This window comes from Tursiops truncatus, chromosome 4 (assembly GCF_011762595.2).
Source record: "Tursiops truncatus isolate mTurTru1 chromosome 4, mTurTru1.mat.Y, whole genome shotgun sequence".
Classification (NCBI taxonomy): Eukaryota; Metazoa; Chordata; class Mammalia; order Artiodactyla; family Delphinidae; genus Tursiops; species Tursiops truncatus.
The window spans coordinates 74,382,633-74,409,676 of record NC_047037.1 but is presented as its reverse complement, the minus strand read 5'-3'; the positions used below and the strand labels follow the sequence as shown (position 1 = coordinate 74,409,676).

The window sequence follows — 27,044 nt, the reverse complement described above, 5'->3', positions numbered from 1 at the left end:
ATTAATCAAGAGTGAACATCAGTCTGGAGGAAACAGATATACGTAAAAATAATGGGCCACAAATAATTGTACTTGTGTCATAAAAGGAAAGAAAAGGCCTGTGTTCTTCCAAAATGCAAGCTACTCTGGGGTGAAGGAATGTGGATCTGGAGGAAGGGAAGAAAAGTGGATATAAAACAATCGTTCTTAGCCTGATTACACCATCTTCACCTATTTTATTTCCTGTGTTCATCTCACATTAAAAAAAATATATATCAAGCAAGATAGATGAGAATGAAGGGCTGGAGTCTCAGGGCAGGCAGGGAGCCCGTTCTGGATGATTCTCTAAGCAGGTGGCTGGTCCCTTTGATGGAGCACCAGGCTAAGAAGCCCATTTGCGTGTGATGTGGCATGTGTAAGCCATGAGCTTCCCACAGAGAGATACTTTGCCCAGGCCCAGCATACTAAACACCAGAGATGCATGCAGGGTGAAAACGAGCTGGAAGAACATCTGCATTGTGGCTGGAAACAGGGATCCACTTCTGCAGATGGATCTTAAATTACATTTTAAAAAGTAAACATGGAGGCCAAGGGTCATCCCATGTTGCCTAGCGCTGCAAAGGTAGAAATTTTGTATTTCTTCTTGCTTTTTTATTTCAGTCAAGGAGATGCTCTACCTCATCCCCTTGGTAATTGCAGACAGTAACTGGAGGGAGTTGACTGCTAAAAGAACAAGTCGTTCTCTTCTCTGTCTCCCACAGATATTTCAGGAGCTGGGCCTTGGAATTATGAAACTGACAGAAAAAATAAACCTGAAAAGATACTGAAATTATTACCGTGTAACACTAGAAAAAAATTTCCCACTCTCCCATATTGTTCTTATATAAAGCACTATTTTTGCTTCTAGAAAAGAATTTCCTTTAGCGTGTGCGGACTTTCCTTATATGCCCCCACTGTGTCAGGCAGGTGTGTTGGTGGCGGCAGTGATGAACTTCTGAGTTGCTTTTTTAGGGGACCTAAGTAGTTGGCTAAGAAAATCACCACTGGCCAACTGTTCTCTTCAGAATGGACTTAGCATCCAATGGTAAATGGCATCTGACCAGCTAAAAGAGAGGGTGCCTTTGGCAGAAGTTCCTGAGACAGGGTCTCTGGGGCTTTGTTTTGTATTTCCCAATGTGATCCAGAGGCTCGGTTGTGAATATTCTGGGTGTAGGCGAACTGCCCAGCAGGGACTGCTGTATGCGGCCTTGTCTGGGATGGAATCCAGAGGACCACCTCTTTGACTCCAGTTGATAAGGAGCTGATCATCTGTTGAAGAGTTGTTTCCTGACAAAGGATCAGTTAATCCAAAAGAGAAAGCATGGTTCGAGCATCCCAAACAAAGACCTGTTCTGGTGATCTATCCAGTTTCACTGAGGGATATGCAGAGGTTGGGAGGGTGCTGGTGATGGCTGTTTCCAGATTCCAGCTTTCATGTGCATATAGAAGGAAATGTAGTCTTTACGGTACTACCTGGTTTTTAATGGTTTACATTTTGTTTAAACCAGGAATTGAGTTAATCTGTGAAAAAGACATTGATCTGGCAGCCCAGGTGCAAGAGCTATTGGAGTTTCTCCAGGAGAAGCAGCACGAGTTGGAGCTCAACGCAGAGCAGACCCATGAGCGGCTCGAGCAGTGTCTCCAACTGCGGCACCTCCAGGCGGAGGTCAGACAGGTGAGCCTGACCCTCCTCCTGCAGCCTGGGCTTCCCAGTGGCTGAGTCTGGCCTGGGCCTTCTCCTGGAACGGGGTAAGGCATACAGAGCCACCGGTATAGCCAGAATTAGGAAATAGGTAAGTTAAGGAGTGGTTGAATTCGTTTCTGAAAGCTAGGCTGCTATCTACTGACTCTAACAAATAGATCTAATGGTACAATGGCTCAAACTACAAGTGCATTATTTCTCTGACATATAACAATCTAAGGAGAGCACCTCAGTGCTGTTCCAAGTTGCCTTCAGTCACTGAATCGATTCTCTTCCTTTCTATCCTCAGCCCTGCCCAGAGTTCAGAGGAAATGCAAAGCCTGTATCAATAAACATATTCAGGCTTTAGAGCCAGCTTGATTAATTTGTGTGCCTAGTACAGGACCTGACATATACTTGAGAATCAATAAGGGGTAGCCATCCTTCAGTTCCCATCATTCTTTTCAATGTATGTGCGGTTCTTATAAGAAAATGTTCTAGTCACATTAAAGCCAATTTTAAAAAGAAAAGAGTACTTACCTGTATGAGACATGATATGCTATCTTTCTAAAGGGCATCCCTGTGCCATTCCTAGGGATCTCTAGGAACGTACACACAATGACCAATGACACATTTAAAAAATACTACATATTTATATTATGAACAGACTAAGTGGGAATTTTTAGCATAATTATTGGGGATTTCCTATTTAGACAAAGTGGGATTGAAGAAATACAAATGTAATTATAGTTCCATTTATTGAGTGTTGTGTGCCTTTTATACCTATCTCTGGATCAATCCTCACAACCATTCTGTGAAGCAGATATTACTCTCCTTTCAGAGGAAGTCACCAAAGCTTAGAAAGGTCACCAGACAGGTCACACTGAGGAAAGACCTCACCTTCACCCTCCACCGGTGCAGGCGGGCTTCCCTGCAGGGCAGAGCTCATAGCACTTCAGCGTTTTCTCCTTGTGCTCCGGACTCTCCCAAGCAGCCCTGTCCCCTGCTTCCTCTAGGGGGAGCCCCACCCAAAGCATCCTAAGCAGAGACACATCTTCCTCTTTTAACTGTTTTTTCTTATGTTCAGTGACTGCTAGAGCTTTTAGATCTGTCTATTAATTTAGCACAGGGAACAAAAACATCATATTTTATTTAATTATTGCTCGGTCCCTTTTATTCAGGGTATTCCTTGCTAATGCCTATGTTTTAATTATATATTATTTATTATAATGTGAAAAATTATCTCCTCTGCTCCCCTTCTTTTCCAAAGAGTACTCAGAGTCCACACATTCTGTGCTAAAGATCAATCTTGAGCACAGGTAACATCACTGAGCCCCAGGCAAAGCCAGATACAGCACTGCCGTCCAGGTTGTTTTCTGTTTAATTACACGGGGGTCACACCTGACTGTCTGGTGAGACTTGTTACTCGTGGGAACGTGGTAGAAATCCTAGCAGGCCCAGAGCAGTAATGAGTATTCAAATTCTGAATCTCTTGGCAGTAATGATAGTACTTTCTTTTCATATGAGAAGTACTTTCTCGTTTGTGATCTCGGTTTAGGAGAACAGGCCCATGAGAGAAAGTGGTGGACGTTTAGTTTACAAATGAGGAAACTGAGGTACCATAGGGTGAGTGCTCCCAGGGCCTATTGACTACTTAGCTGAAACCTGAGCCCAAGCCTCTGAAACGCAAGGTCCTACAATTTGCCTCTGCTGGACCCCACTCCCACCCTGGAGTTCCGGGAGAAATAGACAGACGCTCTCCAGCAGAATGCGGTGCGGGCTTTCCCTGGCCTCCACAGCGCCATGTCTGAGAAGATGGGCAGGCATGGCCTACACCTGGCCGACCAAGCAGTGGGCTCAGCAGGCCGAGGGAGTTCTCCTCTGCTGTTTGTTCACGTCTTCTCAATAAACCAGTTAACAGGAGACATATTCCTAATTGACTTGGAAATGAAATATATAATTTTGCTTTTGTTCCTGGTTTTGTATTTTATTTATTTTTGCTACAGCATTCATAGTAGAGCCAACTTCCTTAATTATGTTCTTCTTGGCTGAGATGAAAATGGAAATGAAATGAGTTTTCATCCTCCAAGTATCCATTCTGTACAGGATAGGTAGTTTGTCGAGTGGGAAAGTAGATTATCTATGTGTGGATCATCAGGCCTGACTAATATCTGTGTACGTTCCTGTTCAGTGTTTCATGAATTGGAGGACAAAAAAGAATTCTTCTGCAGGAGTGAGAACATTCCTTCTCCTTCTCTCCACCACGGCAAGGATGACACACAGGGGGACTGTAGTTCAAAACGGCACTGGATTGCTGGGGGTCAGCCTTTAGGAAGAGCGCGAAGGACTGCGGCCCTTGGAGGTGCCGAGGGACCGCTGCTCCATTAAGCCACCGCGCCTCATTAGACAAGCTTGTTCTCCTTGTTAGTGTGCCTCTTCCTTTAGGGGTCGTCTGGTCCAGTTTCCGACAAAGCATTCACGTTTGATGGAAGTTGGTGGAGCAGGAAGTATTGACTTGGAAGCTGTTGACGCTTGGAAAGAGGGACTTAATTTAGATGTCAGAACTGATCACTTGGGCTAAATTTAGACACTAGCTTGAGAGTTTCTCTTTTGAATATCCTGAAAGAAAGAGAGAAAGAGAGAGAGAGAGAGAGAAAGAAAAGAAAGAAAGAAAGAAAGAAAAAGAAAGGGAGAGAGAGAAAGGGAGGAGGGAGGGTGGGAAGGAAGGAAGGAAGGAAAAGAAAAGAAAGAAAGAGAAAGAAAGAGACCCCTTAACTGAAGTGCCATCAATGGGGAGAGAAAGGGAGAGGCCACCATGTGTTACGATACAGCTCTGTCGCTAGAGCTCAGAGATTAAAGGTTTAGATTTGGCCTTCACAACCTTATGTGCAGTTACACCACAACTATATTAAACTGAAGCTCTGAGGAGAGGTAATGTCACGGACATTGACTGAAAATTATTTTCAAGTATTTAGAACAAAGGAAACTGATTCATGCAACTGACTTGCTTTCTGAGGGATGATACATAGGACTTTGTATCTAAGATAAATGGCCCCAGCATCTCCAGAGAAATGCTGGATCTTGAAGGGAAACCATTCCCCTGATTCCTATGGTCCAGAGCCATAGACCACCCAGATGCCCCCTTTCTTCTAGAAAAATAGTTCAGATTATTCCCCAGACCCCACAGAATGCTCTGATTGCTTTCCAGGAAAATTGCTACTCTGGTAAGGATAGCCTCACATTTATTAGATAATTCAGGAAGATTTGAAAAACCTATTTAATGCTCATAAAACTAAGTGAATTTCCATGTTTCCTGCAGAGCAATGCATTTAGCAGAAAATAGGCCAAAATGGATTTATAAGATGTTGGAGCTCTAAGCTTTGGGGAAAGAAATTGTACTTATCATTTGTCTACTAAAGACATTGACTTAAATTACCCCTGTGGACCAAATACTGGCCAAAATTTGCATATGATCAAGATGGAAATTTAAATCAGAGGAGAAGATATCCTCTCCTCATATTCCTGTATAGAATACTGTTTCGTTCTGTTCACTGTACATAAAAGCTAGAAAGGAGTTGGAGTAGATCCAAAAGAGAGGCAGCCATAGGCACAAGGACTATCCATTTGTTTCAAAATGGAGATAATTAGGAAGACACACAGTCATAGTCTATAAAACCCTGAGGGATGGACACATATAATCTCATAAATTGTGAATTTTTAGAACTAAGAAACACTAGAAGTATGACAGGCTCCCAGTTACCACCTGAGGGGCTGACGATTTTCCTGTGGCTGGAGTTTCAGAAATCACTGTGCCTTGTGATAAGTCATCTGCAGTAGCAGGAGTTAGACTCCGTGTCCTTCAGTGCAGCCTCATAGCTTTCCTGTCAGTATGGCCTAGGGAACACAGCCATAGCCAAGCAGCTTCCCCAGCCTACGTGGCTACAGTGTCCAGCTTGCCCAGCTTAGGTGGCGTCATCATTTTGGACATTCACGTCCAGTTAACCACATCCATGCTTCTAACTCGGGGTTATCTGAACTTTCTTGGCCTGAGGAACCAATAGATCTCCATCTTCAGTTCCCCCCTCACCCCTGACTGAGCTGAACTGGTTGCCTAGCCCCCAAGTCCCCAAGCAGCAATACTCTTCCCATCCCTCATTTCTGCAGAGCTAAGTTCCTCTGGTATCCTATGGTTATAGGGGCAGTCTCTGAATTTTGAAAGAAGTATGGAATATTATGGCTCAAAATGACCTTAAAAGACCATCTAACTTATCAGTAAACTGTTGTCTAAGATGAATGATCAATATAAAATGTTCATGTTAAGGATTACATTATATGGTTTGCAAAATACTTTTACATTAATTATTTCATTTCATCCATACCCTGCGATTTACCATTTTACAGTTAAGAAGACTGAGCCTCAGAGAGATTAAGTGATGTTTCCAAAGTCATGCAGCTCAAGATTAGTAGGACTACCATTTTCGCATGTTTGTTACAAAATTTCTTCTACTACCTTTCTCTCATTTGGATGATCACACAAGAATAAATAGCCAATTTTATGAACTAGAAAGATAAAGGATGACAGTAATAGAAAATTATACCAACAAGAGTTAGCATTGATCAGAGCACAAAGACTGATCATAATAAAACAGCTAAGTATTTACATCACATCAGAATATGTCAATAAGCTCTACAAATACTAGAATAAAAGTTAATATTCCTAAACTTTTTCTCTTCTCATTGTGAGACGTGTAAATGAAGAATCATAGCATTAGCTAGTTTTGCCTCAAAACTAAAAATCGCTAGCACCACCATCATCAGGCTTTGCATTTTACGGTACGCTGCATCAAGCCTGATATAGGAAGGGAAGGTACCATTATCCTATCTTTACAGATGAAAAGCTGAGGCTCCGAGGAGTTAAGTGGTTTTACCAGGCAGTAACAAAGCCAGGTGTTCTGACTTCAGATTTTATGCTCTTTCTACACATTCCCAGTTTTGCTTCTAGGACTGAGTCTGGGACTTCAGCATGGGAGGTTTGATTTTCGGGAGATAAAAATACTTGGTAGTTTAATCATTGGCATCAGTCCCACCCCTGAACCCAAGCCATTGACTGAACTACAGTGCATTTTTATCTTCCTAAAATCAAACCTCCCATGCTGAAGTCCTGGAATGCCTATGTAAACAACATTTGGGAAATAAAAATGAACAAGGATATCAAGGATATGGCATCATTTAATGAAAGATATAGAGACTAAAACCTGTAGTATTTCTAAATGGAAAACCCGGTCGATGGTGACCTCACAACCATAGCTATAACTGATGTTTTCAGTTGACTGAAACTAGAGAGGAAAATATTCCAGCAAGACTCAGGAGGCCCAGAGGGAATCGAATTGTCCCTCAAGCATTGATTTGTGATGCACATTGAGAAAATGTTTCTCTGACACCCTCAAGTGAATCTTGAACCAAGCAAGATGTGATGAATCACTGCAGAAGGACTTAACGTCGTTCAAAAATATAAATTGTGAGCTCCATTTTCCAAAGGGGTGAAGCATTTGGGCATGCAATCCATGGATGCATGTACCCGAACTTGCAGCCAGCTTTTAGAAATCATTAACACCTCTGTAGTCAGCCAGCTACAGCACACCAGTGGCATCAGAGATTTCACACATACGCTCTGAGCAGTTATTTCCTGGAACTAATTGCTTTACAGATTGGCATCTCATCCACAATCTGCCAGACTGCCCATGAATTAACATCTCAATCCAAGTAGCCCAGCTTCAGTGGGATTTATGTCCCGATGTTATCCATGCACAATATGGTATCAGTCATTTTCTGCCTAAGGAGGACATTTGAGAAATGCCTGTGAGGGTTATGGAATAGGAGACCAGACTTAATATTTTTCTAATTGTTTAACATGAAGAAGTTGAGAGAAGAAGAAAAAAAATCTGAAACAGATTGTGGTGTCTTCTGCTTTGCCTTGAGGGAACAGATGGATGGTATTTACTGATCTTAACGTTTCAGAAGAATTTTTATTTCCTCTCCAAGCAAACTCTCAGACTCCTTAATAAAGCAAATATTTGGCAATTTTCTGATGACCAAACACAAGGTAGATTTTCAAGGCCTGTTACTTCCAGTTTGATTATTTGCACTTGACTCTATTAGCTGGATTATTGCCACATCTCTATTTTAGCTGGGACTGTCTAGACAGTGTCAGCTATTTCTCCTTCTATTTTAATATTCCCTAGCTGAGTTTTCTTTCCCCCAGTACTAATTAAGGTCACCTAGAAATTTTACTCAGCCTAGCCATTGCCTCTAAATAATTTAAATCAATTATAACATATTCTCCCTTTTTCTAATGATCCAGTGTATGGATGATTCATGCTATTTTGCTTGTTTTATTTCTCCTCCCTTTGGATTGTTTAACCAATCAAAGCTCAAACCTGTCTACTCTTGGCTATTTTGCAAGGTATAGGAGGTTGGACACACTGCTCAGGTGTGACTTGGGTATTTTCCACGGTGACTTGGGTATTTTCACTCTTTCAAAAACGTTACTGCATACCTGTCGTATGAAAGGTACTGTGCTAGGCATTGGGTGAGATTAAAATATGACTCATATATTACTCTAGTCTTCCGGAAGTTTACATTGTAAGGGGAGGAGATGAAACATAGGTCGAAACAACTGAATAAGGCAGGCTTTGGTGAGTGCCACGAAGGTGGTACATGCAAAATGGTCTGGGTTTCACTAGATGACGAAGAGATTGTTCCTAATGGGAGTGGTTAGGTATAGAAGATTTCAAGCAGTTGTTGATATTTGAATTGGGCCTTAAAAAAATGAAAGGGATACCAACAGATGGAATTTATTTATTTATACCGTACTATGTTCCAGATGGAACCTCGGAAACATACATACAATGCAATCAGATGAAGTAATGTTTAAATTAAGGGGCTGAGGAGCCTGGGATTGAGGAGTGATAAGGGGAGGAAAGAAAAGATGAAGCTGGGAATGAGGTTGGTACTTAAAATAAGTACCTCATGGCGCAAGGTATGAGGCAAATTTAAGGAGATTTTAATTATCCAGACTCTTCCTGTCCTGTCTTCAACTGTGGGTAGGAGATAGCAAGCTCTCTGACTGAAGGGCCTGTCACAGAAAGGCCATTCACCTGTGCTCTTGTCCCAACTCCCTAGGTCCTGGGATGGATCCGCAATGGGGAGTCAATGCTCAACGCCAGCCTGGTCAACGCCAGCTCTTTGTCGGAAGCAGAGCAGCTGCAGCGGGAACACGAGCAGTTCCAATTGGCCATCGAGGTAACACCCAAATCTGGCTGCACTGTCCTCCCTTCCCCTCTCTACTCTGCACCTTAGGCAGGATGATTCCTCAAGATGTGGGTCTTCCTTTATGTGGTGAAGCCATTACTCTTTCTAGTGAAATGGGCCAGGTAGCCTCCCTATGACCCAGGAATTGATGGAGAAACAAATGCAGGGCTTCATCACCCCAAGGAAGCCTGGTATTGGAAGACAAGTATTCACACTCCAAATGTGGATCTTTCTTACTTATTGGTACCTTTAACTTTCAAGGCCCCTGGTCCACTGAGTTTTTTATACATTATGGACTATGCACCATGTGAGAAATGTAAAGCTAAAAGGTTAGAAGTCACCTCTAGTTGAAGCTCCCTCAGAATTGAGGATAAACAACTGCAGAAGTCATTAGTAAACTAGGATTCCATTTTTAAACATTTGGTTTACATGTAACATTTAGATTCCATTGTCAGATCAGCCTTTTAACAAGAGTAGTGAGCACGGGAGCAGACTGTACTAGATAGTTTGATTCACTGAAAATAGTTGTTCAGTAATGCTGGTGGAAGTCATATTTAAAGAATAAACTGAAACCAGAAACTCACCAAGACTTGTTTTAAAGGCTATTTTAAAATAAAACTCCACTTATGATAGTCTAATATAAATTTTGTCTTGCTTTAAATAATATCTTTAATTATCCTTTCTACTAGAACATTTCCTTCCCAAAGAGACTCGAACTGATTGTTCTAGAGTGGTGTAGGGAAAAGGAAAAATCAAGATTGGGATTATAATCAAGAATTAGGCACACAGTGGTCAAAACCCCATCGAGAGGCAGCAGTGAAGAGAACGAAGGTTGGGCAGTCACATTCAAGGCTTGGCATGAAGCTGTGAGGGATGCTAGGCAGAGAGAGAACAGCCTTTGGCGATACCTCCTCCTTGCTTATCTTGAATGTGGAGGTTTACCTGCCCCATCAGGTAATTAAATTTTCAGTCCCTTAATCAAACGTTGGGCAAGTAAAACCAAGCATTATAAAACAAACAAACAAACAAACAAACAAAAAAACACCAAAAACCAAGCGTTATGACACCCTTGAGTATCTCAATGAGCTAGTAGAAAATAGTGGGTAAATGCATTAGCAATACTATTGAAATAACGACGTTCCACCTGACTTGCATATGCAGTGCGTATGAATTTGTATTAGATGCTGTTGCATCCTTAACAGAATAGAGGCTCACTAAGCATCTATATCTCTTTAATTTCATGGATGCAACTTGATCAAATATTCTTAGAATAGATGTTGAGATATAGACCCCTGTCGAGTTTATGTCTGTGGACTCAAGGGGACATGGCAGAATAGATAGGATTTCTCATAGATCTTGGGAATGGAAGGTAGGCAGGGTCTGCAGCTTGGCTAGGATATTGAAGAGAACAGAGCCAGAATTTCAACATACGTTCCTTCTCCAGATGGCTTGTGCTTCTCTCTAAATGTGTCAGTTTAGACCAGGTTCTGCATTGGGGGAAGGTACACCAGGGGATTTAAGCAAGTTGATAGGAGATCTAACTAGTCTGGTTTGATTTAACCCATTTTGATACTGTTACTGGAGGCCTTTACAGTGATCACTGACAGGGAACATAATTTGACTTCTTGAGCCCTAAGAAAGAACCCTGGGCTCCAGAAGGGAAAATAAAATGGCTATAGGTAAGATGATCATATAAGTTATTGTTAGAACTGAGACACTTTTAAGAGTGAAGGAGGGAATTGTTAATAACTAAGCCAGGAAAATCAGCATGTACTAGAACTCTCATGGGCAAACCAAGATGTTTGCTCACCCTAGCTTTGGTGGCCTCATCAGTCTGAAGGTTTTGGTCTCCTTAAAGAAGGTCAGAATGTTTACCTGAGGTAGCCTTGGTTACAGGAAAAGTTCCCCCGAGCCATTCAGAGTGCAGAGCAGTACACAGCTCTCCAGAAGCATAGCTTTATCAATAAACCCAGATTATTGTTTGTTAGTATCCAAATGTTATGGCTGATGTGTCTTCAAGAACTGTGAACATCATAGAGACACACTTGATTTTAAAATCCATTTTTATTTGAAATCCTCTTATGTATTTTAAGCATAAGCATTATGACAGAAACAGTAGTTAAAACTGGATAATAAATTCAGTTGATTTGGTTCGGTTTTCTTCCATGTCCTCCTACTAAATATGAACATCCTTGATAATCCATGTCTCAAAGATACAGCACTCAATAGGATTAGATAATAGTAGAAATAAATGCAAAATAATGACTCAAGCTTGAGCAAAGCAGAGATTATGTCATATGCATAAGAGTTTATCATTTAGGTAATCAAAGGGAAGACGGGGCTCCCAGGACTGTTAGATAATAATGAGTTTCAGAATAAGGAAGAGGATTTGTTACACAGCATAAATTATAGGAAAATGAAAGTTACTCCTCTATCTCCTCCATTCTCAGAGAAAATACATAATAACAAATTTATGATGACAATTATATGCTGGTTTCATATACTGAGGAGAGGCCAAATAATTATCAGAATCACTAATGTTCACTTGGTGAACCCTTTCTCTGAATGAGAAACTGTAGATACCGTTCTAATCGCTAGAGATGAAATGGTGTGATATGGTGGAAAGGACATAGATTTGGGAATAGGTCAAACCTGAATCTGGTTTCATCACTTCCTTGGATGTACATTTTTGGGCAAGTCCCTTAACCAGCCTGAGTCTCAGTTTCTTCATCTGTGAAGTGGGAATAATAATATCCACCTTGGAGTAGTATTATGAGAACTAGGAAAAAAATGCATAAGTACAGTTCCTAGCACAGAATATATACCTGGTTAAATGACAGCTATTAAAGGGATTTTTTTAAAACAGTCCTTGCCTTGAGAGTTTCACTGTCTTAAGTAAGGAAAATCAGCCAGGCGTTAGATGAGTGATATAGGTATTCAGAAGAGGGTAGTTTTTAGTAAGTCTCAAGCTGTCCAAAAAGGCATCTTTGAAGGAGGTTGGATCTGAACTGAGTCTCTAAGGGAGACTGGATCACAGATGAGAAGATTCTAAGATGTGTTCCTTAAAGGCAGGGAGAATGAAGATGGCAAGGGCAAGTTTGTTTTCAAATGGTCTTTGTGAGGAAGTAGTAGTACATGATAATGAAGTACTTGGGACCACAGTGTGAGGGGCTTTTCATAACATCCTCTAAAGTTTGGACTTGATTTCATAGCAGTGGGCGAACCATTGCAGGCGTTTGAATTGAGAGATGGAAGTGATGTTTAGAGCATAAAATTAGGGTTTTAGCACTGGAAAGGATGTTAGGATTCTCTTAATTGAAGCACTTCCTGTTAGAGAGAATCTGTCAGAAATGTAAGGGACGGGTTCGATGGGTTAGAAATGGAAGGCAGGAGAAGACTAGTCAGGTGACCACCACAGAGGCCTAGGTGTGAAGTGGTGAGAGCTGGACTGGGTTTCAGGCCGAGGAGCAGCAGGCAAGGATGATGACAAGACTGTGGTCCTAGATGGAGTGAGGAGGGCACCATCAACACGATGGTGGACTGCCGTGGAAGACTGTTTCAGAGGGAGGAGGAGTTTAGGTTTAGGTGTGGAACTTGAGCAGACATCTGGGAGGAGGGTGGAGGCTCTGATTGGACAGTAAAGCCATTCTCATTCCTTGGCAAGGGTTCCTCTTCTCTCTGGGAAGATAGTTCACTTCTCCTGAGAATGCATCTTTGTAAATGACTAACATGGGGCAGGCAGCTAGATCATCCGAATCAGTGCTACTGACCTAGGTGAGAGGTGTGACAGGCAGCTCACCCTCACATCCGAAGACAATTAAAGATGAGGCTCAGATATCAGGCGAGAAATATAGATTGGAGAGCCATTTACAAAGAGGAAATGATAGAAGCCAAGGGAAAGGATGAGAACTCTACAGACATGAACCAAAACCAAGAATGGACCTTGGGGTGCCTCTACATTGAGGAGGCGGGAAAAGAAAATGGTACCAATAAGTAAAACAGAGAAAGAAACCAAGGATTTTTAGTGGATCATGTCTACTTGTTAGTTTATTTTTCTAGCTTCATCCAGCAATTAGGAACCCAGATGCTAATGTGGTCATCGGGACTGAAGCCCGACTCAGGGGCAAAGCCAGGGAATAAAGGAGTCTAGGCTGCTGGAGGAGGTCGTGCTAACATAGCTAACAGTGAGGACAGATTCAGGCGTGGGGCGGGGGAGGGCAACCAGGAGGTGGCTGATAGACTCTCTAGACAGGCTGCCATCTGCCATGAAGGTGAAGGGGGAGACAGAGGTGAGAAGAGGGGGAGGTTGTACTCACACACAGGAGTGCAGATGGATTCGCTCTGGGGAACTGTCCCAACACTGCAGCCCAAGAAGGGCAGAAATCATTCTGGAGTGAGGTGCTGGGCTTCTAGCTGCTCTTCTCCACTGCCAGCTAAGCTCTACTTTGAAAGTGCAAAGGCCAAATTAGTACCGTGCCATTGGGTTGAAATGATTCCAGCAGCTGAAGTTGGGATAATATTAGCTCTCTGAAGTCGTATGGCTCATCCACATCCGTCCTTTATTTTAATAAATTGTGATCCCATTTGGCTCTCTCCCTGCCACCCAGTTCTCCAACCTGTTCTCCCCACCCCCTACAGTTAAAGTGAACTCAGAGAATGACACTTACCCTGAATAAGAAACAAACCTTCTACAATATAGATTATCCTAAAGGCAAACATAAATAAGGTAGTAATGTGGGATGATGTGTTAAGCTAAATTATCTACTGTGCTGCTCTTTTCCCATGGTAACTAAGAGATGGTGTGAGGTGCTACTCTTCTACTTTATTAACCTGCCAAATGTCTTCCTTATACTGGAACCTTTTTAAAACTGATCATTCATGTTTAAAATGATTGCATTGTTGGTTGAGATTTGTGTGACCTGGGGATCTTTTTTATGGGCTGTGTTTATTTGATCTGCAGAATGGGACTACAGCAGTAACCTCCTTTGAAAATTCATGATGAATAATTTTATGATTAGATTTGAAAAGGAAATTTAACTAATGGATGAATCAATCAGGAAGCAGATTTATACACAACTGCGTTTCTCTAGCACAGAAACTGAAATGTCTTTAAAATGCAGAGTGGTGCAAGTAAAGAGAAAGGAGTAGGGGCAGGAGATAGGGACCTGAACAACTAGTTAATGAAAATGTTTGATATTCTTTTTAAAAATATGCTTAAGAAACAATGATGACAACATGTTTGAATCAGTCATTTAAAGCTCTTTAACTTTTCTGCATCTTTCCACTCACGCCTCACTCCACCCCCTCCCATACCACGCCTGGGTCGTTCCCACGGACCTCTCTCTCCTCCCCTTGTGCCCAGTCCCTCTTTCATGCCACTTCCTTGCAGAAGACACACCAGAGTGCCCTGCAGGTACAGCAGAAAGCTGAGGCACTGCTCCAGGCTGGCCACTACGACGCGGACGCCATCCGGGAATGTGCCGAGAAGGTGGCCCTCCACTGGCAGCAGCTTATGCTGAAGATGGAAGACCGGCTGAAACTGGTCAATGCCTCAGTGGCCTTTTACAAAACTTCTGAGCAGGTGAGGGAGAGGGCTGTGGAATGTGTGGGGCTGAGACTGACGGAGGACTGTTTTCTGCCTCACACTGCAAATCTGCAGCATCTTCCTCAGCAAGAAGCCACTCCTCTCAGTACTAGCCTTTGAGAGTAGAAGAATGATCTGTGGAAATACCATGGTTTGCTTCCTTATAATCCTTTCCATTAGAGGAGTGGACTATGTGATTTGTTTCTTACAAATTTCTCAACCTCACAGGATTTCGGTGTTGAAGTAGAAACTGGGTAGGTGTAGGCTGAGTGCCAAGTTTGAGTGGTGTACTAGTTAGCTCTTGCCACAATAATGCTGTGTAACAGATCACCCCTCAACCCCGTGGTATAAAACAATAAGCACATATTTTTTGTTTAAGTATCCGGTGTTCAGCTGATCTCGGCTGAGCTTGGTAGAACTAGGCTCCAAGCTGCAGGTTGGGTCTGGATCTGTTCCTATATTTCTCCTTCTTGACCAGCAGCTACCTGAGGCATATTTATGGTGAAAAGCAGGAGTGCAAGAACCCAAAATCTACTGTGCAAGTGCATTTCAAATCTGCTTGTGTCACGTGCTCTGACATCCTTTTGACCAAACAAGTCACATGGCCAAGCCAACATCAACCAAGCATGGCAGTATATGTCTCCTGTGAAGGTTGGGAGAGGAGAATGACAATTTGCTGAACACAGTCTAATTTACCACAGTCAAGCACTATGCACTGCTTGAAAAACACACAGCTCTTTCATTCATGGGGTTCCCAGTCTAATAAGGAGACACAGCTTTCTGTCATTGGAGAACTGTGAGCCTAACTGGTAGGATGGTGCAGCTGTGGGAGAAAAGGTAGGAGACACCTACAGCAGGGCCATAAAAATGCAAACCCATTACTAGTACATCTGTACAGCAATATGCGCAAGGGCTAAGAGGATTTTTAAATGATTTGGGTGCTGTTAGGGGACTCTTTTCATGAAACAGAGGTTTAAGACAGGAGTAATTTTATTCAGTATAAAATAATTTCCTCATTCAAATCACTCCCTGGTAGAAATAGAGAAACCTTCTCCTCTGGGTGACTTACAGGGACCATGGGAAAGTCTATCTAGAGCAAACGTAACATGCCTGTCAGAGGGCCCTGCAGCCAGTATTCATCTTCAGACCTTCTCTCAGTCCTCCTTTCAGTGTTTCAGAGAGATGATGCCTTTGATGGCCTCGGAAGTGGGAGCAGCAAACTAACGAGATAAAGAGCTTCTCCAGTTGATCTGTAAATTCAGCACATCCCAATCACACCCCAGCAAGCTTTTTTTTTTTTAATAGGAATCGATAGGCTGATTCTAAGATTTACATGGAAATGCAAAGAGACTAAAATAGCCAAAACAGTCTTGAAAAGGAAGAACAAAGTTGAAGGAGTTACACTACCTGATTTTAAGACTTACCCTAAAGCTGCAGTGGTCAAGACAGAATGGCACTGGTGTAAGAATAGACACAGTTGAACAGAGTAGAGGTTCCAGAAGTAGACCCACATATATACAGTCAGTTGATTTCTGAGAAAGCGATTCAATAAGTAAAGTCTTTGTAACAAATGGTGCTAGACAACTGAATATCCATATGAAAAAAATGAGGCTTAACCCCTGTCTAATATCGTATACAGATTTTAATTTGAGATGGTTCAAGATGCTGAAGGGGACAAAGCAGTAGATTGAGTCAGGAAATTTGACCCTGAAATGACCTTACCAAAGGTCACTTTATCTCTCTAGATTTCTGTTTCTTCACCTATTAAATTAGAGGACTTATGCTGGATAATCTTTCCATTTCCTCTAGCTCCCAAATTGATCGGTTTTAAGTCCAATACTGTCATGGGATAGGTGTCAAGTACTCGTTTTCTTAAAGTTTTTGTGTGTGTATAATCTGTTTTCTCTCACGACGTGAGCCTCCTGCATGTTTTCAGGCCTTGCAACAGGAGAGGTGTGTGGTGCTAAAGAAACCAGCTGGAGTTCAGGGATAGGCCTCCTCACGACATGGGAAGCATGTAGGCTATGGGGGTGTTCTGCCTGGGACATCTTTCAGCTTATTTTTCAGTTCAGTTCATAACTCAAAAAGCGTCTTATCCAATGCCACGTCCTTCACCGAAAGAGATGCCTTTCCCAGACAGAGGAGGCCAAGGGTAGTTAGAGCTGCTCTCCCCTGCTGCCACAGACTATTGAAGGAAAGTATAGGAATGAGTTTCTATTTTCTGCATCCTTCCTTAAGCCCTGACACTAGGCTGCCCTGGTCTCCTACTGATGCACTCAACCTAACTTTCCCTCTAAGCCCCATTTGAAATGCTTTTGGTCTTTTGAGTTCATCTATAAGGTCACTTAGAGCATGGCCTCTCAGCATTTTTAGAACTGAAAAACCATCTTAACTATCTTTTAGGTCAACCCAAATTTGTTATCCCTCTGAAGGAAATGTGCATTTTATAATAGCAGGCCTGGAGATGTCATTGCCTTATAGTAGTACCTTGAAACAATTTTGCTGGAATATTTTTCCCCAGGGAGGGAAAGGGTAACATTCATTTATGGCCCATAAGTCACACAACATAGGCAACTTCCTCCTTTACCTCTACTTGAGGCTATTTCCTGTAGGGCAAGGACAGATAGTTGGGCAACCCAGTTATCTTCTTCAAACCTCTTTCTCCTGTTCTGCCTAATTCATAGACGTATCATAAGGTTATAGCAATATAATATATAAAAACACTTTGAAAACCCCCAAATTACTAGTCTCTCTTCCTTTCTTGCTCTGCATACTATCCCTAGGTGATGTCATCAACCCCGATAGCTTCAGCCTTCGACTATCAACTGTCAGAAGATAATCCCAAAATCCATATCTCGGTAGTCATTTGTCTCCCAAGCTCCAGACGCTGGATTCTCACTGCCTCCTGGACTTTTCTTAGATGTCTCAGGGGCACTGTGCACCTAAGTCTACAAATTAGATTTGAATGAAAAATGTCACTTCTGTAGGGGTCTCTTAGCTAAAGGTCCTCATAAAATAGGACCTTTAAATGATTAGATTACTAAGTTTTTCCTCCATGATTCATTAGGTCTGTAGTGTCCTGGAGAGCTTAGAGCAAGAATACCGGAGAGATGAGGACTGGTGTGGTGGACGAGATAAATTGGGGCCAGCAGCAGAGATCGACCACGTCATCCCACTCATCAGTAAACATTTGGAACAAAAGGAGGCCTTTCTTAAGGTGAGAGCACATTGTCATCCAAGGTCTGGGACTTTAGTCTTGGTTTTTATCTGCTGTCTCACTCTCCCCATTGCCTCCGCCTCCTCCTTTCTGTCTCTGTCTCTGTCTCTCTCTCTCTCTCTCACTCACTGCTTCATGTGGGCTTCCCATACCCCTCTATTTTCTAGCTTCTTATCTAAAGGGGGCATTTGTAGAGGGGATATTGGCTGGTTAATTTGAAAAGTTGAAAGGTTACAGTTCAAACATTCTTTATTTCTCTCAGCACTTTTTTGTGTAATTAGGCAATTAGGATGCTTCGTTTCTACTGGTGCCAGATACAAATATCCTGATATCCCATTGATGTTAAGTGAGGAAAATACCTACTTTCATTTATCTATAAAAATATTTTAATTGAAATGTATAAGCCTAGATAGAAAACTATTAAAATACATCTTTTATAAATGAATGATGCAAAATTTAGGGCAAGAGTTAAAGAAATACATTTAGACATCTTATTTATTTATCAGTCTAATGATTACCAATTACCAATGAATGTAACACTGTTTATTGTGCTGTATGAAGAGAGAGATACCTTATTTTGTTTGTTTTGTTTTTAAAAGAGCCTTAGCTTCCCAGAGAGGAAGCACAATCCTGCTTCACAATCCTGTGAAAGCACAATAGCTTTCAGCTGGTGTGGGAAGTTCTCCTAAGCCTCTTTCCTCCTGCCTTTGATCTTCTCTCTGACAGAGCCTTCAGTGTTAAAACTTATCTAAAGGCTCCATTTTCTCTCAAATTCCCTGCTTTCATGTTCTGCTTCCTTTCAGGTTTCTGAAAGCACAAAAGAGAATTTTTATACCCTGACATGTTGCCACTGATTTTCTACAATTCTGTAATTAACTGCCTTTCTTTTATTAGGGATTTTCTCTACTTGACCACCTCTTTAAGTTTTATTTTTATTCTTTTTTAAAGATGACCTCTCCCTGCCCTTCTCCCGTCTATCTGGTATCTGTACCCACATTTGATCAGACCTCTTAGTAATCAGCTCTTACTAATAAGATTAAATAGAAATTCTTCCATACAGGGCTTAAGATGATTTTAAAAGTCTTCCCTATGACGAAACAAAGTTTAAAACAAAACAATTTATGTAGGGCGTGTCAGATATTTTAAATAGAAGTATAAAGGTATGTCTTCATAAAATTAAATGTTTCTTTTGAAGAAGGAAAAAAGAAAATGTTCTGATGTTTTCCATATGTGCCCAAAACCATAGTTGAAAAACTCCTTATTGTTGTGGGAATTACAAGCCCAATGGACGGAAGCTCGAGCTCCCCACGTGTATACGTTAGTTGATTTTGGAGTCCTTAGCTTTGGACCACTGTCCAGCTGTTAAGTTCATGGGCCTCAGAGTGGAAGGACCCACTAGCAGTCTTTTACCAGAGCTCCCAGGAGCCACTGTTGGGACTGCAACATTTAAAGTAATTTTTTTACCATGTGATTTGTAGAATCAGATGCTAAGTATAAAGACATTTAAAAGTTAACAGTTTTGTCTAGAGATAATTTAATTCTGAAAACTGTGGATTGAAAATTAATGGACTAGCGTGTATTACCTCTACCATCAGGAAAAATACTGCTTTTTAAAGAAATTCAGAAAATCTCTTGTCTTGAGAGAAACTAGAAGTACTCTGTCGGTAGACCTAGATCCTAGCCCTGACTTGCTTCATGACTCCTGCCCTTGCTGGGCCTGGATTGGGTACAACAGCATGGGACAGACCTGTCCTCTCTGCTACCCACCACTCTTGTGAGTCTTAAGGGGGCGGTACAATGGCTCTTACCCCTTTACATGACTGATATTTCCCAGCAGTAGGATCCTTAGTAGTCTTATTGAGGCGGGGGTGGGTTTGATGGACAAATGTGTTTCTAAAATGTGGGCAATTTCCATATAGATTTGGAACATACAGTTAATAGGTTTGATCACTAAATTTGCTTTCTCAAGTCTAAATTAAGCTAATGTTAAAGTGGCTTACACCAGTGGTCATATACGAGGCATTCTGGTGGCAGAGGGAAACCAACCTGAGAGTCACTCTCAGGTGGTCACGCTGAATCAACACGTAGTAGTCAAAGGGTGGCTGATTTCTGGTTTTGTCTGTGATGGAAAGGGGAGAGGCACAGGGAGCTTTTCTTTACTCAACAAAAGAGTGAGTGAGTCTCCTGCATTGGAACTGGAGTATGCATAAACTGGAAGTTGCCCCAGGGCTCTGTTCCCCCAGAACCCCAGAAGCCTCATCACCGGCACCCCTTCTCCAGTGTCTTAGATCATGTGCCCCTACCAGACCCGGACTTACGTGTGGGGCTTCACACCTTGTCTCTCTCAGGCCTGCACTCTGGCACGGCGGAACGCTGAGGTCTTTCTCAAGTACATCCACAGGAACAATGTCAGCATGCCCAGTGCCGCCAGTCACACCCGAGGACCCGAGCAGCAAGTGAAAGGTCAGTGCAAGCCCTGCCGGCCTCGAGCCACTTCAGCCGCATGGACCAGAGCCTGGGTACCTGGTCTTCATGTGACCTCAGATTTCCTGGTTCTTCTCCTTGCATGAGAAGAAGTGTGACGTGGGATGGTGTGGGTGGTGGCGATTCAACATGCCTCAGGATTTGGGATGGGAAAATGACTGTAAAATTTCCCCAGAGCTTTTGCATTTATCTTAAGAGTTGAGAACACCGCTAATAGCATTTTCTGAAATGACAGATGGTCTCTATGTATCTACACTGTGCAGTACATGGCCACTAGTCAACCCCAGAGACCAAGGCTAGGGAGGGAAGTGACGCTGACTTGGCGTGGGGAGTGGGGACAGGCTTGGCGAGCTGCCGAGCAGACAGAGGGAAGCTCTGACCTCTGGGAAGGGCCTCTCTCCTGCTCAAGGAACTCAGGAGGTGCGAAGATCAGAGGCCACTGGGGAGAATTAAACTTAGTAATCAGAGATCCCTACAGAGAAGAGGGAAGCAGCGTTCCTTTTCCAGATGTGCCACCCTGTTTGCAGCCGAGGGGCCCTGTGGCTGGCTAGCATTATGTCACCTTCCCCTTCCTGCAGATTTTTCAAAGCCTGTGTTCTGATGTCCAAGTGCAGGTGGCAGCTCGGGTGAGGCCAGCTGCCTGCTGAGAGTGCACACACCCCGCCCCCGCCCCAGTGTGCCGAGAGGGGCAGCCACCCAGGGTGAGCAGGATGTGCCGCACCTTCGTGGGGGCCAGGGCAGGGTTTGCCCAAAGGAAAGTTTACCAGATGGGGCACAAATGAAACCTGAAACTCATTGGGATTTTCACCTGAGCTGGATTGATTCTCTCAGCCACCACAGAGGGACCTCAGTGAACAAAACTCTGACTAGGAGACAAAAAGAGTAATAAAGGAAACACAGGTTCTCACTGTCTTTGCCCAATGGAAGCTTCCACCTGAGCAGGGACCTACAATCTCTCCTATAGCCATTTCCTTTCCACCTGCTGCCTGGACCCAAAACCAGTGCCACTTATTTTAAGTTTTTATTACAGGAGCAATTATTGCTGCATAACAACGCCTGAAATTCAGTGGCCTACAGCTATAAGCATTTATCATTCAATGACTATGTTGGCTTGGGGACCAGCTGCCTTGGCTGGGCTCAGTGATGCGATTCTGCTTGAGGCTGCATGTCTGGCTGGCTTGGCCCCTTCACTGCAGGGTGGGTTCTTGTCTGCTCCATGCGGATTAATTCTGGGACTTTGGTTGAAGGGGCAGCGGTTACCCACGAGAACTTCTTATAGAGGTGATGGCAGAGGTTTAAGGGGCAAGCTCAAGTGCACAAGCACACTTCAAGCCCCTCGTTGTGTCCTATCTATTAACAGCCCATTTGCCAAAGAAAGTCATGTGACTGAGCCTGAGTTCGGGGGTGAGGAAGTACACTTTGTCTCTTTGGGGAGGAACTAAAAAGCTACATAATAAGGGCAGAGATATAGGGAGAGGTGAATAATAGGGACCATAAAAGCTCTCAGCCTAAGAGAGGAGAGACAGATTCTGTCCTTAGAGAGCCAAACTTCCATAGGGCATTAAAAGTACACAAAATCAACAAAAACTTCTAAGTACAAGCCCTGCAATTTGGGCTGCGCCTTTTCTGTAGAGCACAGTAACTCGGTAGACCAAGGTGGCTAAGGACCCAGGCTCTTAAGTCAAATAGCTCTACCCCTTTATCTGACTGACCCTGGTTGAGTTTCCTATCCTCTCTAAGCCTCAGTTTCTTCATCTGTAAAATGGAGATAATAGTGGTCCATGCATCCTGAGGTACTGTGAAAATACGTACCTGCCACATAGTGAGTACTGAATAAGTGTTAGCTTTCCATAGCATCATTATTGTGTATTTTATTAGTATCTAATATAGTTAGCAGGAAGCAGGAGACAAACAACACAAAATAAATTTTATTGCTTCAAGCTTAGAACAGACTATTAGACGCTTCAGAAATCCACCCACATAACCAGCTGCTTCTAGAACAACGGAAGTAGAGAGAGGGAGGGACATGACATGGACAAACAGCTCCCACGGCCACCGTGGTGCCCCATGCCTTGTACACATCCTCACACTCACCTTCATTAGAGATGACGTGAGAACAGCTTTTAGCTTTTCTTATGATCGGTCCCAACCAGCATGGAAGTTTGGGCCTAGAGACATGATTCCGTGATGACGTGATTCCAACATAGCTTCCCTAGGCCCATAATTTAGAGGTTTTAAAACTGAGATTGTGCTGTTGAAGTGCTAAGTGCACAGCCCCTTGTATGGGACAGAGCTCGTGGCAAGTGACATGGCTATCCATGCCGTTACCCCAGTCCTCATGCCGTTCCCCTCTGGCCCTCTCCTAGAAGCCCTCAAGAGTGGCTGGTGTTCCTGTCAAGTCCGTTCACTCTCTGCAGGCTCCCAGGCGCCAGTTATGTTAGCTATTATTTTCAGCACCGATCATTCCCAAGGTCTCTTATCATCAAGGACTAGCTTTGGCGTGAAGAGAATCAGAGTCACTTTTAAGTCACCCTGGGGACATCCTCTTCCCCCCTTCATTGATGGAACCTCACCAACAGGCCCTCCCCCAGTCTCCCTGATCTCTGGGAAATGCTCTCTGGACCAAACTTTTGCTCCCTTGCTTCTGGTGCTGGATCAGTCCGATGGGGAGGCTTGAAGGTCTCAGTTATCTGGCACGTGGGAGCGGGGCTGAAGCAGCCGGTCAGATTTGCTCAGGACCTTCCTGTGACCAGCGCCCGTCTCTCTGCCCTGCAGCCATCCTGAGTGAGCTCTTACAGAGGGAGAACCGTGTCCTGCACTTCTGGACCTTGAAGAAGCGGCGGTTAGACCAGTGCCAGCAATACGTGGTGTTTGAGCGAAGCGCCAAGCAGGTATGTTCAGAGCTTTCCCTGGCATTGCCTCAGTTCTGGGGACCATACAGAGGCCTAGGTGACCAAGACTTGGGACAGTCCTCAAGAGGGTCATAGGAGCAGGCAGAGTAGAGACGGGAGGTGGGGATGGAAAGAAGAAAGCATCCTTGTGCTGACCAGCCATTCAGCCTTCACCTGGCACTCTGTTCAGAGTCTGGTACCAGGAGTTGGGAGGAGATGCTGGGGGCAGATTGCTCTAACTCATAGATGACACTGGGCCTGGCCTAGAAGGGTCCCCAGTCCAATGGACAAGACACTCTCTTTGCTGGTGGGTTGTTCCAGCGCTAACAGGGGAGGGCTCTTTCATAAAATCAACTTCCACGCTACATACTGATTGAATCGTGCCGGCATTTCCTAGGCCCATCATGCCGTCCCAAACTACAAACCTTCACATCAGAGCATGGAATGTTTTCTTACTAACAGCTGGCTTTTGGGGCACTGAATGGGTTGTTTCCTCCTACAGGCGCTGGACTGGATCCAAGAAACAGGTGAATATTACCTCTCAACACATACCTCCCCGGGGGAGACCGCAGAGGAGACTCAGGAGCTGCTGAAGGAATATGGAGAGTTCAGGGTGCCTGCCAAGGTAGGAAGCATCCCGGAGCCCTCCCCTTCCACCCAGCGCTCCCCAGTCCGGCCAATTTCACATTGAGGGAGGGAGGACAGCCTCTGTACACAGAAATGCTTGACTACGGAGGCAAGGCGGGGGACACACAGGTAGGATCATCTCCTTTGAGACCGGAACATCCAAAGAGATGCAGCTGTTGGTAGAGCCTCTGTACGCAGGAACTCAACTCCTACACGCTGTGCTTCCAAACGGTACTCATCTTCGTGCTCCAGATTCTGGAATCTGCTGTATTCTTTCAGACCAAATAAGGCAAAGGAATGTATTCATGTGAAATGCACATTGTGTGGGAATATCAGCCACATATTCTTGAAATTTGAATGCTTGGGAAGTCCACCTTTTGGGAAGGGCCCGTGGCTGTGGGTGGGTTCACAAAGCAGGTTCCGGAGCTGACTACTTCCCTCGGGCCTCACCCTGCAAATGAGCCAGGCTGAAGTCTCTGGGGAGCAAAACATGCACTGGTGCACGTACCACACACGCTCACACCCCCATTCACACCGAGGTGGAGAATGAAAATAATATAATAGAAGGAAATCTCATTTTCATCTGTTTTCCCAGCCAGGATTTGATCGGAGGACCCTTGGCTTTGAGTGAAATCTGATGTCTCAGTTCCCTCTTTGTAGCATCCTTGTCCCTCACACGGGGCTCCCTGCCATGGAGGACCATCCTTGGCATCACTTCCACATAGGGCAGATGCTATTCCCAGGATGAGAGGAGCCTTCGTGAGTCGGGGTGCGGGGCAACGTATTAATGCCTACCTTATCCAGAGATCCCTCTGACACTACAGCAAATTTCTCTCTAATCTGCTGCAACAAAATTAGCCCCTTAGCCTCGTTCCTGAACTGGTATTTCAGAAGTGGTTATCCACTTTGTGAATCCTACACTCTGAACTCTTGATAGTGAGGAGCCTTCCCCTGCACACTTGTGAGCTTTGGGACCTTTTCACCCAATGTGAAGGACTGTCATTTCAGATAAGAGATTCATTTCAATACCAGCTAGCGCAGACAGTGCCCAGGAGGTGGCAGACGCACAGAACCCTTTTCAAATCCAAATGAAAATGGTTTTGAATTACCCACTTTGCCCCTCTCCAAATAGTGTCAACAACGAACCACTAAGAGGCTGAATAGTATCAGATCCACTGGTGATCCTACTGACGTAGGATGGATCACGGCAGAAACCCAGAGCTTCCTAGGATCAGAGTCTGTCCATCACTGAAGTGGAAATGTGGAGAGCCATTCAGTCAATTTAATTCATCCTTCCTTTACAGTCTTCCTGTCTTTCTCTTTTCTATTCACATTGTTGTCACCCTAATTGGGTTCCATGCATTTGGCCTTTCCTTCCTTCCAACCCATCCTGCCCTTCACTGGCGTTCATCTTTAAAACACCACTTTGGTCAGATTACCACCCAGCTCAAGAGCTTTAATGATTATGCAGTGCCTTTAGGCAACACTCAACAACGTCTACGACTGTGCCACCTCACCACTGCCACTGTATCTTCAGTTAATGTGTTTATGCAGATTTTATGCTCCAGCTGAATGGATATTATTTTCTTACCCTCCGAGAGATACACCATTTATTTTCTTGCCTCTGTATCTTTTCTATACTATTTCTCTGCCTAGAATATCCTTCCCTTCTCTCTAATTTGTACTTCTTAAGAAGACCCCGCCTTCCCACTTCAGTGCCTCTTCCTCTGTGTCCCTGCCTACAAGCCAGATACAATCGGCGTATCCCTGCACTGCAGACATTGTCTGTGCAGCCCTTAAGGCACCTGACCTGGACCATCCTGTCCTCCCGGCAGCGTTATCTCCTGTATGAGCCTGCAAGATCCCAAAGGACAAGAACCATGCTTTATTCACGTACCTAACTATATCTTATGCATTGAAGGGAGGCTACAGATATTTGAGAACATAAGAGAAAAAGAAGTTTGGGTAGATTTCAACAATGCTTCCTCCCCAAACCTCTATTTAATATGATTCTTTTACTTTGACTCTCTCTCTGTTCTCTCTCCCTCTTAACTGTTTCTCTTAATGGGATTTCATCCTCCCATCTATCATTTCCAAGTTTCAGAGCTATTTGTTATGAGAATATCTACAAGATAACAAATCCAGCTGGGGACCTTCTGATGAAAGGCAGTAGCCTCCGGCCCCACTGCAGTCCCACTTACCAGAAGCAAACCTCTTTTAGCCAGCCATCTTTGTTTTTAATCTTTATAACCAATAAAGTGAATTTGAAATGGAAACCAAATTGACCTTAAACCGCACGACAGTAAGTATGGTGGCCCTCATGATTGAACAGAGCAACAGAGTATACTGAGTATATTGAATTATTATACTCTGTTCCAAAGAAACAGATCAAGTAGAAGAAACACTGAATATAAAAAGGTACCTTCTATGTAGCTATATACGAATGTGAGAATAAAAATAAGATAAAGAGAATTTGGATGAGGATAAGAGGAAAACAAGATTTTCTTGTTGTGGTATGCTGTGGACAACCCAGTTAGAAGAATGCCAATGATATTTTCCTACTGTGGGTTTCAAAATTTATAAGGGGTCAAGGTACATGGTGATAGGAAAGCTTAATCGTCTTGACATCTGGAAGAACTCTATTTCTTCTAACAGCAAGACTCTTTAGATTCTTCTGATTTTACAATTCAGTGGTTTTTCGTACGTTCACGGGGTTGTGCGGCCATCGTCACTGTCTAGTTCCGGCATATATCATCCCTCCCCAAAGTAAACCCCATATGCATCAGCAGCCACTCCCCTTTTCCCCTCCCCTCAGCCCCTGGCAACCACTAATCTACTTTCTATCTCTATGAGTTTGCCCGTTCTGGACACTTCATGTAAATGGAATCATGGAATCATAATACGTGGTCTTTTATGTCTGGCTTCTTTCACTTAGAGTGTTTTCAAGATTCATCCACGTTGTAGTAGTACTTCATCGGTACTTCATTCCTTTTTGTGACTGGATAATACTCCACTGTATGGATAAACCACATTTTGTTACACATTCATCAGTTGATGGACATTTGGATTGTTTCCAGTTTGGGGCTACTGTGAATAATGTTGCTGTGAACATCTGTGTACAAGTTTTGGTGTGAACATATGTTTTCAGTTCTCTTAGGTATATACCTGAGAGTGGAATGGCTGGGTCAGGTGGCGACTCTATATTTAACTTTTTGAGGAAATTCCAAACAG

General features: G+C 43.4%; 1 protein-coding gene across 19 annotated transcripts in view; it reads left to right on the top strand.

Annotated features, from left to right (window-relative positions):
• The window catches only part of KALRN (kalirin RhoGEF kinase), a 645,891-nt gene that overhangs the window by 365,392 nt on the left and 253,455 nt on the right, over positions 1–27,044 (top strand). For 14 of the 19 annotated variants that reach the window (XM_033855735.2, XM_073804132.1, XM_073804130.1 and 11 more), the window contains 7 exons: positions 1,527–1,693; positions 8,882–9,001; positions 14,373–14,591; positions 17,662–17,811; positions 20,160–20,274; positions 23,071–23,186; positions 23,689–23,811. In XM_033855735.2, the coding sequence (XP_033711626.1) occupies positions 1,527–1,693; positions 8,882–9,001; positions 14,373–14,591; positions 17,662–17,811; positions 20,160–20,274; positions 23,071–23,186; positions 23,689–23,811 (1,010 nt within the window). The remainder of the gene's footprint in view (positions 1–1,526; positions 1,694–8,881; positions 9,002–14,372; positions 14,592–17,661; positions 17,812–20,159; positions 20,275–23,070; positions 23,187–23,688; positions 23,812–27,044) is intronic. The other 5 variants (XM_073804131.1, XM_033855741.2, XM_033855739.2 and 2 more) reach the window with 1 other exon arrangement.